We start from the raw sequence: 16152 nt of genomic DNA on the forward strand, positions 1-16152 counted from the left end.
ATAAATGGACGACCTCTTACTTTGAGATTGTGCCCTCTGGTCCTAGACTCTGCCACAAGAGGAACCATCCTGTCGACTATGCCAATTGATGGATCTCTGTGTCTACTTGGAACCCTGGATATGCGTTATCCCTTTTTAGTTCCCAAATAACAGAGATTCCAGACTGCGCTTCTTGGTGAAGTATTTGTAACTTTATTCATCAGCTTTAGTGTCTACTGATAAAGTTTATTTTTCAATACAAAATCCAACTAGCCCTGCAACAAGCTGGTCAGATCAATTGTCTTTAGCAAATACAGTGGTCGAGTGGTCGAGAAATACAACTTGGTAATTCTACAAATCAAATACACACTGTTAAAAACGACTGAATGATTTCAACAACATAAAACAGGTGATTTGCAAAAGCAAGCAAGAGAAAAGGTTTCAGAGATTAAGAATGATTCCGGAGTAGAAAAAGGGGTGGTTTCTCATCCCGGCAACTGAACTTTTTAAGGAGATTACTATCTTTAAAGTTTCATCCTCTTTACAGCTGTGATTGGTTTTAACTGATTTGGAATTTACTTAATTCGACCAAAGTGTCTGTCTGTCAAATTTAAGAGATGAACGATTTGCGGTAATTTTCCATGATGGTCCAGTGAAACACGTTTCCCACAAGAAATTATCACTATGAGCTGACAGCCGTTACCATCAAAACAGAACTGGGATGTCAGCCCAGTTTACCATAACACAAAAGGTCTTTTCTGCTATTTGGGCCAACAACTTGCAAAATGTGAGAACTGTGTTCTGTTCATAATTCGTCAGCTTTTTCCTCACTTTTATGGTTAATATATTTTTATTTAGTTAGCATTGTGGATAGCACAATCGCTTCACAGCTCCAGGGTCCCAGGTTCGATTCCGGCTTGGATCACTGTCTGTACGGAGTCTGCACATCCTCCCCGTGTGTGCGTGGGTTTCCTCTGGGTGCTCCGGTTTCCTCCCACAGTCCAAAGATGTGCAGGTTAGGTGGATTGGCCATGATAAATTGCTCTTAGTGTCCAAAATTGCCCTTAATGTTGGGTGGGGTTACTGGGTTATGGGGATAGGGTGGATGTGTTAACCTTGGGTAGGGTGCTCTTTCCAGGAGCCGGTGCAGACTCGATGGGCCGAATGTCCTCCTTCTGCACTGTAAATTCTATGTAATACTCTTCAGGATTAAAGGATTTTTCCAACCAGGATTTCTTCATTAAACCGTTCATCTATCTTATCGAGAGCTAACTACAAAATCTGATTTCTATCACCTGTCAAGCTCCTGCGAATCCTATACGTCTTAATAACGTCACCTCTCATTCTTCTCAACTCCAATGAGTACAGGCCCAACCTACTCAACCTTTCCTCATAAGAAAATCCCTCCATACCCGGGATCAACCTGGTGAACCTTCTCTGGATTGCCTGCAATTGCCTTAGATAAGGGGTTTTCTAGGTCTAGGTCTGGTCAAATTAGTGCCTTGCAGCTTTAGCAAGACTTCCCTATTTTTATGTTCCATTCCCTTTGAAATAAAGGCCAACAATTCTATTTACCTTCCCTATTACCTGCTGAACTTGCTTGCAAGCTTTTTGTGATTTATGCATGAGAACCCCCTAAATCACTCTGGGCTGCAACTTTCTGCAATTTTGCTACATTTAAATAGTTTTCAGTTCTTCTGAGGTAGTATGGGCTGAGGTTAGAAACAGGAAAGGAGAGGTCACCCTGTTGGGAGTTTTCTATAGGCCACCTAATAGTTCTAGGGATGTAGAGGAAAGAATGGCGAAGATGATTCTGGAAAAGAGCGAAAGTAACAGAGTAGTTTTTATGAGAGACTTTAACTTTCCAAATATTGACTGGAAAATATATAGTTCGAGTACATTAGATGGGTCATTCTTTGTACAATGTGTGCAGGAGGGTTTCCTGACACAATATGTTGACAGGCCAACAAGAGGCGAGGCCACATTGGATTTGGTTTTGGGTAATGAACCAGGCCAGGTGTTAGATCTGGAGGTAGGTGAGCACTTTGGAAACAGTGACCACAATTCGGTGACCTTTACGTTAGTGATGGAAAGGGATAAGTATGCCCCGCAGGGCAAGAGTTATAGCTGGGGGAAGGGCAATTATGATGCCATTAGACATGACTTAGGATGTGTTGGTTGGAGAAGTAGGCTGCAAGGGTTGGGCACACTGGATATGTGGAGCTTGTTCAAGGAACAGCTATTGCATGTTCTTGATAAGTACGTACCAGTCAGGCAGGGAGGAAGGGGTCGAGCGAGGGAACCGTGGTTTACCAAAGAAGTGGAATCTCTTGTTAAGAGGAAGAAGGAGGCCTATGTGAAGATGAGGCGTGAAGTTTCAGTTGGGGCGCTTGATATTTACAAGGAAGCGAGGAAGGATCTAAAGAGAGAGCTGAGACGAGCAAGGAGGGGACATGAGAAGTCTTTAGCAGGTAGGATCAAGGAAAACCCAAAAGCTTTCTATAGGTATGTCAGGAATAAAAGAATGACTAGGGTAAGAGTAGGGCCAGTCAAGGACAGTGGTGGGAAGTTGTGTGTGGAGGCTGAGGAGATAAGCGAGATACTAAATGAATACTTTTCGTCAGTATTCACTCAAGAAAAAGATAATATTGTGGAGGAGAATGCTGAGACCCAGCCTATTGGAATAGATGTCATTGAGGTGCGGAGGGAAGAAGTGTTGGCAATTCTGGACAAGGTGAAAATAGATAAGTCCCCGGGGCCGGATGGGATTTATCCTAGGATTCTCTGGGAAGCCAGGGAAGAGATTGCTGAGCCTTTGGCTTTGATTTTTAGGTCATCATTGGCTACAGGAATAGTGCCAGAGGACTGGAGGATAGCAAATGTGGTCCCTTTGTTCAAGAAGGGGAGTAGAGATAACCCCGGTAACTATAGGCCAGTGAGCCTAACGTCTGTGGTGGGTAAAGTCCTGGAGAGGATTATAAAAGATACGATTTATAATCATCTAGATAGGAATAATATGATTAGGGACAGTCAGCATGGTTTTGTGAAGGGTAGGTCATGCCTCACAAACCTTATCGAGTTCTTTGAGAAGGTGACTGAACAGGTAGACGAGGGTAGAGCAGTTGATGTGGTGTATATGGATTTCAGTAAAGCGTTTGATAAGGTTCCCCACGGTCGTCTATTGCAGAAAATACGGAGGCTGGGGATTGAGGGTGATTTAGAGATGTGGATCAGAAATTGGCGAGTTGAAAGAAGACAGAGAGTGGTAGTTGATGGGAAATGTTCAGAATGGAGTTCAGTTACGAGTGGCATACCACAAGGATCTGTTCTGGGGCCGTTGCTGTTTGTCATTTTTATAAATGACCTAGAGTAGGGCGCAGAAGGATGGGTGAGTAAATTTGCAGACGACACTAAAGTCGGTGGAGTTGTAGACAGTGCGGAAGGATGTTGCAGGTTACAGAGGGACATAGATAAGCTGCAGAGCTGGGCTGAGAGGTGGCAAATGGAGTTTAATGTGGAGAAGTGTGAGGTGATTCACTTTGGAAAGAATAACAGAAATGCGGAATATTTGGCTAATGGTAAAATTCTTGGTAGTGTGGATGAGCAGAGGGATCTCGGTGTCCATGTACATAGATCCCTGAAAGTTGCCACCCAGGTTGATAGGGTTGTGAAGAAGGCCTATGGTGTGTTGGCCTTTATTGGTAGAGGGATTGAGTTCCGGAGCCATGAGGTCATGTTGCAGTTGTACAAAACTCTAGTACGGCCGCATTTGGAATATCGCGTACAGTTCTGGTCGCCTCATTATAGGAAGGACGTGGAAGCTTTGGAACGGGTGCAGAGGAGATTTACCAGGATGTTGCCTGGTATGGAGGGAAAATCTTATGAGGAAAGGCTGATGGACTTGAGGTTGTTTTTGTTAGAGAGAAGAAGGTTAAGAGGTGACTTAATAGAGGCATACAAAATGATCAGAGGGTTAGATAGGGTGGACAGCGAGAGCCTTCTCCCGCGGATGGAGGTGGCTAGCACGAGGGGACATAGCCTTAAATTGAGGGGTAATAGATATAGGACAGAGGTCAGAGGTGGGTTTTTTACGCAAAGAGTGGTGAGGCCGTGGAATGCCCTACCTGCAACATTAGTGAACACGCCAACATTGAGAGCATTTAAAAATTTATTGGATAAGCATATGGATGATAAGGGCATAGTGTAGGTTAGATGGCCTTTAGATTTTTTCCATGTCGGTGCAACATCGAGGGCCGAAGGGCCTGTACTGCGCTGTATCGTTCTATGTTCTAGTTCCTTTATTCTTCCTGCCAGAGCGCAAAACTTCACATTTTCCTACATCATATTCCATCCGCCAAGTTGTTGCCCATTCACTTAACCTGCCGATATCCCACTGGAGACCCTTTGCGTCACCCTCGCCATTTGCCTTCCCACCTATTTTTGTGGCAGCCTCAAACTTGGCAATAATACGGCAAATATAGATAGGTTAGGTGAGTGGGCCAAAATGTGGCAGATGGAGTTTAATAAGTGTGAGATAAGTGTGAGATCATCCATTTTGGTCGGGAAAATGGAATAGCAACTTATTAACTAAATTGGGAGGGACTTTGGGATGTTCCGGTGCAGAGGGACCTGGGGGTCCTCATGTATGAGTTGCAGGAAACTAACATGTAGGTGCAGCAGGAGAGCGAATACAATTTTGGCATTTAAAGCAAAAATTGAATTTAAAGGTAAGGAAGTGTTGTTGCAACTATATAAGACATTGGTGAGACCGTACCTGGAGTATTGTGCACAATTCTGGTCTCCTTATTTGAGGAAAGATGTAAGATGTAATGACATTGGAGACATTTCAGAGGAGGTTCACTCGATTGATTGCAGGGATGAGCTCCAGAATTCTCCGTTTGAGAGACTAAGCACTGACACCGGGACTGAATCGCGAGAGTTCCACGTTAATGAAGGCGGTTTCACCTGCCAGAGGGGTGGTGCAGAGAGGGTGCACAAGGGATGGGGAGATTGGACATGGGGGAGAGGTGGGTGTGTGGGTTGGGACGGGATGTTCGAGTAGCCAGTGGCTGGGTTCCATAGTCAGTGAACCTGGTGCCAATTAGTGTCCCCTGTGCAGTGGCCAGGTGAACACATTTTGCGGCCTCCAGTGGCTGCCCAGGCCCCATGCCCTGCCACCCTGGCCCTCCTCTACATGCTCTTCATTGGATGAGGCCTGGAGTACTTCCTCTTCCTCCAGCACCTCTGCTGCGTGATTTTGTGGAGGATGCAGCAGGATACCACGATGAGGGAGACGCTCCTAGTGCTATACTAAAGGGCACCTCAAGAGTGGCTCGGGCACTTGAATCACATCTGCAGGATGCCGAAGCATTGCTCGATCACACCCTTGGTCATTGCATGCGTCATTGTAGCGGGTCTCTGCGTTGGTTGTGGCTTCCGGATCGACGTCATCTGCCACGACTGCAGTGGATAACCCCTGTCACCGAGAAGACAACCTCTCAACCCCTCACTCAGGGGAGTTCCTCAACTACCTTGGGATATTCTTCCTGCCAAGGATGGAGCCCTCATGCACGCTGCCTGGTTATCACCGCAGATGTGCATGATTGCAGCTGCCGGTCACAGATCAGCTGCATATTCATGGAGTTGTACCCCTTTTGGTTTATGAAGGCCAATTCCTCCTGCGGCGGTGCTCATAGGGGGACATGTGTCTCATCGATCAGCCCCTGAACCTGGGGCTTCCCAGCGATGGCAGTGAATCCCGCTGCCTGGGCATCCTGGTGGGCTTGGTCCACATTGAGATGGATGCGTTGCAGTGCCTGGGTATGCAGGGCCTCTGTAATGGCACGGTTGCACCTGTGCATGAATGTCTGGGAGACCTTGACAGGTCCCCACTCGGCACATGGAAGGACTCCGTTGCATAGAAGTTCAAGGTGACCGTCACCTTGACGGCTTTGAGGAGCAGGTGTCCTCCCCCATACTCCCCGCGGTTCCAGATGCTCCATGATGCAGCAGAGATGTCGCACAGTCTCGCTGACCAGCCGGAGTCTTTGGTGACATGCTGGGTCCGGCTGGTCCTCCAATGACACGTGCTGCCGCTACACACGGGTTCTGATGTGGCGACTCCTTCCCAACCCCTCCTCCGCCTGCTGGATGGCCGGCTCTCCGTTCCCACCCGCTGGCTCCTCCTCCTCTGGGGCAGACTCCTGTTCGGCAGGGTATTCCCGGAGCAGCTCCAGCTTGTACAGCCGCAGTGTATCCGTCAGGGCTGCGTCAGCCAGGCAGATTCCAGCCATTCCCGGTTGGAAACCAAAATCCATTCTCTGCTGGGGGTGAAAAGCGAACATTTAAAAAAATAAATTTAGAGTACCCAATTAATTTTTTCCAATTAAGGGGCAATTTGGTGTGTTCAATCCACCTACCCTGCACATCTTTGGGTTGTGGGGGCGAAACCCACGCAAACACAGGGAGAATGTGCAAACTCCACACAGACAATGACCGAGAGCCGGAATTGAACCTGGGACCTCGGCACCGTGAGACTGTAGTGTTACCACTGCGCCACCGTGCTGCTTAAAGCGAACATGTTAGAATGGTACACCTGAGCCCATCCTGGTCCAACCGGCTACACGGTGGCCCCAGTCTGCATTGCTGCCTCTCCGTATGCCCCCATCTGCACTGCACCCCTTGCCCCATCAGTCCATGGCAACTTTGGGGGGGGCTCTGACCCGGCACCCATCCCTACCTATGCCAACAGTACGCCCTGCAGCCCCTGTCCTGTGGCTTCCTGTGGGATCTGCTGTGGGCTTCCCCCTTGGGTGGACTGCGTGCTGCCACAGCAGCAATGTGGCACCAGGTTGTGGATGGGGGAGCGGAGTCTGTGGGCTCCTCGGGGGGAGCGGCCTTTTGAGGGGCACCCATACGGCTGGTGGTTCTCTGGGCAACCAGGGGCCGTGGTGGGCGGTCAGTGGGGTGCGCTGCAGGACCCAAATCACCATTCCCTGCTGCACAACCGACCCCCCCCCCCCCCCCCCCCCCCACCCCCACCCCCGCGACTGTTCCCGGCCAGCGGCAGGACTGGCAGCCCACAGCTATGCCTTTGGGAATATATAAGAACATAAGAACTAGGAGCAGGAGTAGGCCATCTGGCCCCTCGAGCCTGCTCCGCCATTCAATTAGATCATGGCTGATCTTTTGTGGACTCAGCTCCACTTTCCGGCCTGAACACCATAACCCTTAATCCCTTTATTCTTCAAAAAACTATCTATCTTTACCTTAAAAACATGTAATGAAGGAGCCTCAACTGCTTCACTGGGCAAGGAATTCCATAGATTCACAACCCTTTGGGTGAAGAAGTTCCTCCTAAACTCAGTCCTAAATCTACTTCCCCTTATTTTGAGGCTATGTCCCCTAGTTCTGCTGTCACCCGCCAGTGGAAACAACCTGCCCGCATCTATCCTATCTATTCCCTTCATAATTTTAAATGTTTCTATAAGATCCCCCCTCATCCTTCTAAATTCCAACGAGTACAGTCCCAGTCTACTCAACCTATCCTCATAATCCAACCCCTTCAGCTCTGGGATTAACCTAGTGAATCTCCTCTGCACACCCTCCAGCGCCAGTACGTCCTTTCTCAAGTAAGGAGACCAAAACTGAACACAATACTCCAGGTGTGGCCGCACTAACACCTTATACAATTGCAACATAACCTCCCTAGTCTTAAACTCCATCCCTCGAGCAATGAAGGACAAAATTCCATTTGCCTTCTTAATCACCTGTTGCACCTGTAAACCAACCTTCTGTGACTCATGCACTAGCACACCCAAGTCTCTCTGAACAGCGGCATGCTTTAATATTTTATCGTTTAAATAATAATCCCGTTTGCTGTTATTCCTACCAAAATGGATAACCTCACATTTGTCAACATTGTATTCCATCTGCCAGACCCGAGCCCATTCACTTAACCTATCCAAATCCCTCTGCAGACTTCCAGTATCCTCTGCACTTTTCGCTTTACCACTTATCTTAGTGTCATCTGCAAACTTGGACACATTGCCCTTGGTCCCCAACTCCAAATCATCAATGTAAATTGTGAACAATTGTGGGCCCAACACGGATCCCTGAGGGACACCACTAGCTACTGATTGCCAACCAGAGAAACACCCATTTATCCCAACTCTTTACTTTCTATTAATTAACCAATCCTCTATCCATGCTACTACTTTACCGTTAATGCCATGCATCTTTATCTTATGCAGCAACCTTTTGTGTGGCACCTTGTCAAAGGCTTTCTGGAAATCCAGATATACCACATCCATCGGCTCCCCGTTATCTACTGCACTGGTAATGCTCTCAAAAAATTCCACTAAATTAGTTAGGCATGACCTGCCTTTTATGAACCCATGCTGCGTCTGCCCAATGGGACAATTTCTATCCAGATGCCTCGCAATTTCTTCCTTGATGATAGATTCCAGCATCTTCCCTACTACCGAAGTTAAGCTCACTGGCCTATAATTTCCTGCTTTCTGCCTACCTCCTTTTTTAAACAGTGGCGTCACATTTGCTAATTTCCAATCCACCGGGACCACCCCAGAGTCTAGTGAATTTCGGTAAATTATAACTAGTGCATCTGCAATTTCCCTAGCCATCTCTTTTAGCACTCTGGGATGCATTCCATCAGGGCCAGGAGACTTGTCTGCCTTTAGCCCCATTAGCTTGCCCATCACTCCCTCCTTAGTGATAACTTACCAACTCTACCTCCCTCAGCAGCCATGGTGATTGTTTCCCCATTTGAAATACCACAAGTGAATCGCGCCGTTGGTAATTTCTCCTGACAGAGGCGGAGCATTGCGGGAGGCGCGGAGAATTCCGGATCATGGCGGTTAATGATAGGCCAACGTTGTTCACTTTATAATTTGCGTGTCCGCGCTGGTGTGCAGCCTGGAATACGTTCACGCTGCTGCCGAGGCACTGGAGCACGACATTCCGCTGGCGCCAGGCGCCGGCCTCGATTTCAGCTGACACACGATTCTCCGCCCGATTGTGATTCATGATCCCGGTGTCACTGGACGCTGGACGGAGAATGCCACCCGAGGGATCTATCTTATGAAGACAGATTGAGCAGTTTAGGCCTATACGTTTAGAAGAATGAGGGGGATCAAATTAAGGTCGAAAAATGATATGGGAACCAGTTCAGCTCACTTGGCGGGACAGCTGGTTTGTGTTGCAGAGCAAGGCCAGCAGTGTGGGTTCAAAGCCCCTACTGGCTGAGATTATTCATGAAGACCCCACCCTTGCCCACCCCTCCAGAGGTGTGGTGACCCTCAGGTTAAATCACCACCAGGCAGCTCTCCCCCTCAAAGGGGAAAGCAGCCCATGGTCATCAAGGACTATGGCCACTTTAATGATTGATGAAATATATATGAATAAAGTACATGTGTAGCGGATGCTTCCATTTGTGGAGCATTCTAGAACAAGAGGTCACAGTCTCAGGATAAGCGATCGTCTAAAACAGATGAGGAGAAACTTCTTCTCCCAAAGAGTCATGAATCTGTGGAATTCGCTACCACAGAGTGCAGCGGATGCTGGGACAATGAGTAAATGTACAGAGGTGTTAGACTGATTTTTAATTCATAATGGGTTTCAGGGTCAGTGAGAATGGGAGAGTTGAGGCCATGATGAAATCAGCCATGATTATATTGAACGGTGGAGCAGGCTGGAGAGGTTAAATTGCCTATTTATGCTCCTCGTTCTTATGTCGTAGAATAGAACGATTCTGCTAATTCCACCTTCCAGTTCTGGGTCTGCAGCCCTGTAGGTTACAGCACCTGAAGCACAAATCAGGGGTTCTCGATTAATAAGGGAATTTACGGATTAATAAGGAGATTAGCAGTTATGGGGGGAAGGCAGGAGAATGGGCATGAGGAACGCATCGGCCAGAATTGAATGGCGGGCCAGATTCGATGGGCCGAATAGCCTAATTCTGCTCCGATATCTTCTTGTCATTTTTTCATTCCTTGAGAAGTTTTCCGCCGGTCTAGCCCACACTTCGAGCCGAACCTGCCGGTGAGACCGGCTCCTCAGAGATTGTGGCGCCATTTTGAAAGGGTACCCTGATCTCTAAGTGAGCTTCAGGCCCACCCACCCCCACCTCCCATGGACAATGTCACCCATATAAGAGATTGGTGTCTTCATATCATCACAACCTATATGACAGGGAAACCAGGGGCGAAATTCTCCGCCCCCCACGACGGGTGGGAGAATAGCGGGAGGGCCTTCCCGACATTTTTCCCGCCCTCCCGCTATTCTCCCGCCCCCCCGCCGAAGTCCCGACCCGAATCGCTGCCGCCGTTTTTTTACGGCCGGCAGCGATTCACAGCTGTTAGATGGGCCGAAGTCCCAGCCCTTTCCGCCGTTTTCACGAACGGCAAACACACCTGGTCTTGCCGTTCGTAAAAACGGCGTCACCAACTCGCTTTTTATAACCATGGCACCGATTGGCACGGCAGTACCACGGCCGTGCCAAGGGTGCCATGGGCCCGCGATCGGTGCCCACCGATCGCGGGCAGCGGGCCCGATGCCCGCGCACTACTTGTCCTTCCGCCGCCCCGCAGTATCCATTCGCGGGGCGGCTGAGGGGCAACCCGGCCCGCGCATGCGCGGGTTTCGCGCAAAAACGCGATGACGTCACCCGCGCATGCGCGGGTTAGAGTCTTCCAAACTGCGCATGCGCGGCTGACGTCATATGACGCGTCAGCCGGCGCTAACTCCGGTAAGCGGGCTTAACGATTTTCGTTAAGCCCGTCTTGCCGGAGCCTACGGCGTCGGGCTGCTAGCCCCGACCGGGGACCAGAATCGGACCCCCGTCGGGAAGGGGCGCGCTGCCGTAAAACCCGCCCGGGTTTTACGGCAGCTTTACGATTTCTCCCGTTTTGGGAGAATCTCGCCCCAGATGCTTTATTGACAGTTTTCTCAATTACTGCTGCCACCTTCAAAGAGCAATACATCCTGAGGTCCCCTGGCTCTGTTGAATTGGGACATAAAGTCTGTATTGACTCTCCCTTTACCTCCTTCTAAAATGCATCACCCCACATTTCTCTGTATTAAACTCTATCTGTCACTTGTCTGTCCATTTGGTGAGCTTCTCTATGTTGTCACTACAGCTGTGGACTAACTGAATGGTGGAGGCGGCTCAATGGGCTGAATGGTCAACTCCTGTTCATGTTGTCCTGAAAACCAACTTGGTTTCCAAACTGGTTTTGTCAGGACGAATAAAAATTAAATTCCTCTATTAATTCTGTTCCAGGGCTTTTGACGGGGAAGCTGATGAAGACGAAATTGAAAATCGCGTGGTTCAATTCCAGAAGGACTTAAAACAGGACAATCAAAACTTTGGAGAGTTATTTCGTATCGCTTTGTATAACACACGTGGGCTCATGTTCATTGCTTTTGAAAAAACTGATGAACCTGAAAACTAGGTTTTGTTCCCTTTGTGGACACTGAACAGTGAGATGTTGCTTAACTCTGGGCGGGATTCTCTGGGCCTCTAGCCAAGTGTTTTTTGGGCAGCAGGAGGCAGAGCGCCATTCACTGGCAGCGGGATTATCTGCTCCCGCCGGAGTCAATGGGAATTCCCATTGAAGCCAGCCCACAACACTGGTACCCTGCCAGTGGGACCAGAGAAGCCTGCAGCCAATGAATGGCCGGAGAATCCCGGCCTCTATTCTAAAACCGCTTTCATTTTCCACAAAGTACACATTGAGTTTAACCTGGAATATTGAGCATAGATTTAAGCTCCTTACTTAAAACAAGATATATTTACCTCAGAGTGAGTGAAATGTCTGTTCATTCAAGGTAAAATGCATGAATTATTTGCGCAGATAGATGTAGAGGGATATGATATAGTTGGGATTACAGAAACATGGCTCCAAGATGACCAAGGACGGGAACTAAACATCGAAACATTGAGGGCTATCCAGTTTTTAGAAAGGACAGACAGAAAGGAAAAGGTGGTGGAGTTGCATTGTTGATTAAAAAAGATATTGAGGAAATATATGAGCACAAATGATGTGGAATCTGTGTGGGACAAGTTAAGAAGCATCAAGGGGCAATCGTAGGGGTTGTAATGTTGGGAATAATATTACACAGGAAATCAGTGATGCATGTGATTCAGGATATGAGGCATGAGCTGACTATGATGGACTGGGAAACATTACTCAAAGGTAGGACAGCAGACAGGCAATGGCAGGCATTCAAGGAGCAAATAGGTGAGACTTGCTTATTGTGTCTGCATATTTACATTTCTATCGTTCATCTAGCCTCTCCGAATAACATTTTCCAGTGCAAAATATTCAACTTTTCTACTTTTTCCTTATTTGGCTGAATTTCCTCAACAATCCATCACATTCCAGTCTCCATGACCTTACCCACTCACTCAACCAACCAAATATGGAGACATCACATGGTCTTCCAACCACATGTTAACCAGGTGTGAGCCTCCAGCCTGGAAGATCTGGCAATCCCAGATAGAGGAATCCCGGCTGCTATTGTTCCTTTAATATTGTTTAGAATCAGGTTCCCCTTCAATTGCAAATTATTTTGCGATGTCTCAATTTCATTGCTAACCAACCACCTCAATGCAGCAGCATTGATAATATCAGTCTAACGTCTCCACACTGCACACACAGGGCTAAACTCAATTGTACAGGATGGTGGGCCCTCGATTGGGTAACGGGGATTAATCACTGCAGTAATTTGCTTTTTCTGTGATCTTGCTTTAAATGAATTGTGCACAGACTGCGACTGAGATGATCTGAGTGACAGATATAGTTCCAGAAGTTTCTATCTTTACACAGCGATGGATTATATTCACGTTTATCCATCAAACTGACCAGACTGTTTAACGTTGATGTGAAAAGAGTTAATTGAAATTGGGATTTGTTACAGAGCACAGAGTATTGAAGCTGTTCAATGTGAAATCATGAGGTGTTCAGATGTGTGATTGTTCCAGGGCTCTCTCACTCGGAGTTAGTTCCAGATGGAATTATTTAATTCCAAGGGAATATTTAAACTGTAAAGAGACAGTGTGTTCACCATATGTAAAACACTGAGATTTTCATCACATCATCTGGAAGAATTTCCTTCAATGTTTGAATAGTTCTGTCTCCTGTGCTCTGGAATATAATGGGAACGGTCCATATAACAGACTGTGGAATAGACACTGTACACTCTAGGAAGAACACGACACTCACTGGAGAAACCTGCGAATGGGGACTCCCTGTATTCCCTTTTCCTGTCATTCCTGATAATCAAACACTGGACATTGTAGTGGGGATGATTCAAAAGGTTGTTTCTCAATCCAGTTTGGTCTGACTCAGACCAGTCCAGGTTCAGGAAACAGATAGGCCCAGGTCAGGAAAGTGAAGTGGGAGTTTTGTGACTCAGGTATGAAGCAGCTTAAAACTGGTCCTTAAACTGGAGAAAGAATCTAAAATTAGAATCCAGAGACTGAAGATGGAATAAAGTTTCAATTCAGATCTCCTCAAACCCACACTGGGAGCTGACATTGGGAATATCGACAGACTGAATCTGTGATTGAGAAAATGATCGATTCAGATCTGACTCTTGTTAACAGGTGTCCCATTCACAGGTTTCTCTTGTGGAGTAAATAAGCCATCGTCTTCTAGTCTTTGTTTGTCTTTTGTTTTTCAAACTGCTGGGAATGTCTTCTCACTGTGAAATAAAGAGGGTGATGCATTTACACATTTGGTCTCGTGTTAGATTCTTCCTCAGAAATAAATCTGGGTCAATGATCACATCACTAGTTTCATATTAGATAAACTCTCCACATTTCAGTGAAACGATTCAATTCAAACACTGAGGTGTAAAATTAAAGAATGAGTAAGAATGAAGAGATGGAGGGTAATTTATTGAGAGATGTGACACTTGGAGAGTGAGCTCCATATTGGTCAGGTGACAGCTCACATCCCCATGCAGCCTGACACTTCAACCTGTCAAACTCCACTCTGAACAGTCTTTCTAACTCTGTCAATGGGATATCACTGGATAGATAACGGCCAACATGCAACAATTCATGGATCAGTCATTCATCTGGTGTTGGGAATTTCTTCACTGTTTTGAAACTCTCGCCAATCTGGATGGGTTGGTTGGGATCTGGTTCATAGACTCATGACATGGAAACATACTGAGGTACAGGAGGAGGCCATTCGGCCCTTCAAGCCTGCTCCGCTATTCATTATGATTATGGCTAATCAACAAGTTCAATAACCTGATCCAGCCTTCCTCTGTATCCCTTGGCCCCTTTAGCCCCAAGAGCTATATCTAATTCCTTCTGAAATCACGCAATGTTTTGGTCTCAACTGCTTTCTGTGATAGTGAATTCCACAGATCCACCACTCTCTGGGTTAAGGAATTTCTCCTCACCTCAGTCCCAAAAGGTTTACCCCTTATCCTCAAACAATGACCCCTAGTTCTGGAGTCTGGACCATCGGGAACATTCTTTCTGAATCAACCCCGTCGAAGCCTCTTTAAAGTTTAATGAATTTCTGTGAGATGCCCATTCACTTTCTAAACTCCAATGAATATAATCCTAACCGAGTTAGACTCTCCTCATTTGTCATTCCCCTTGCCAGGAATCAGCCTCGTAAACTCTCCCTCCATAGGAAGTATATCCTTCCTCAGATAAGGTCACCAAAACTGCACACAATACTCCAGTTGTGATCTCACAAATGCCCTATATAAATGCAGTATAACATCTCCATTCCTATATTCAATTCTTCTCACTATGAAGGCCATCAGACCATTTGCCTTATTTACTGCCTGCCGCGCCTGCTTGCTTACTTTCAGCGAGTGATGCACGAGGACACCAAGGTCTCACTGAGGATCCTCCTCTCAACGTAGTATCAGCTGCAAATTTGGAGATCAGCACGTTTCCCCAGCTGGTCAATGGGGTTTTCCATTGTGAGGCAGCCCCACGCCTTGAGAAACACCCGCGCTGCCGGCAAAATGGAGAATCCCGACATGTAGAATCTAGTCCTAGACATTTAGTTCCCTCGTCCAAATCATTCATTTGTAACGTGTGCAGTTGGAGTCTGAGCACAGATTCCTGCTCGTCACTGTCTGCCAAATAGAAAAAGACCCATTTGTTCCAATATTTTGCTTCCTGTCTGCTCACCAGCTTTCGAGCCAACCCAATGCATTATCCACCATCCCATGCGCTTTGACTTTACACAGGTATCTGCTATGTAAGACCTGATGCAAAGTCTTCAGAAAGTTGAAATAAACCACATCCACCGGTTCTCCCTGGTGAACTCTACTACATGGAACAGAGCAGAACATTAGAACAGTACAGCACAGTACAGGCCCTTCGGCCCACGACGTTGTGCCAACCATTTATCCTAATCTAAGATCAACCTAACCAACACCCCTTCAATTTACTGCTGTCCATGTGCCTGTCCAAGAGTCGCTTAAATGTCCCCAATGACTCTGACTCCACCACCTCTGCTGACAGTGCATTCCACACCCCCACCACTCTCTGTGTAAAGAACCGACCTCTGACATCTCTCCTATACCTTCCTCCAATCACCTTAAAATTATGTCCCCTCATGACAGCCATTTCCACCCTGGGGATAAGTCTTTGGCTACCCACTCTATCCATGCCTCTCATCACCTTGAAATGAAATGAAAATCGCTTATTGTCACAAGTAGGCTTCAAATGAAGTTACTGTGAAAAGCCCCTAGTCGCCACATTCCGGAGCCTGTTCGGCTTGTGCACCTCTATCATGTCACCTCTCTTCCTTCTTCACTCCAGTGAGAAAAGACCTATCTCCTTCAACCTGATGGTAGCACAGTGGGTAGCACTCTAGCTTCACAGCGCCAGGGTCCCAAGTTCGATTCCCGGCTTGGGTCACTGTCTGTGCGGAGTCTGCACGTTCTCCCCGTGTCTGCGTGGGTTTCCTCCGGGTGCTCCGGTTTCCTCCCACAAGTCCCGAAAGATGTGCTGTCAGGTGAATTGGACATTCTGAATTCTCCCTCTGTGTACCTGAACAGGCGCCAGAATGTGGCTATTAGGGGCTGTTCACAGTAACTTCATTGCAGTGTTAATTTAAGCCTACTTGTGACAGTAATAAAGATTATTATTAACCTTTCTTCACAAGACAT

General features: G+C 47.2%; 1 protein-coding gene across 1 annotated transcript in view; it reads left to right on the forward strand.

Annotated features, from left to right (window-relative positions):
- Positions 1-11624, forward strand: part of LOC119967028 — a 29239-nt gene extending 17615 nt beyond the window's left edge. Inside the window, exon 4 of the mRNA XM_038799030.1 lies at positions 11279-11624. Within this exon, the coding sequence (XP_038654958.1) occupies positions 11279-11450 (172 nt within the window). The 3' untranslated portion in view covers positions 11451-11624. The remainder of the gene's footprint in view (positions 1-11278) is intronic.
- Positions 11625-16152: the final 4528 nt, after the last annotated feature.

This window comes from Scyliorhinus canicula, chromosome 6 (genome assembly GCF_902713615.1).
Source record: "Scyliorhinus canicula chromosome 6, sScyCan1.1, whole genome shotgun sequence".
Lineage (NCBI taxonomy): Eukaryota > Metazoa > Chordata > Chondrichthyes > Carcharhiniformes > Scyliorhinidae > Scyliorhinus > Scyliorhinus canicula.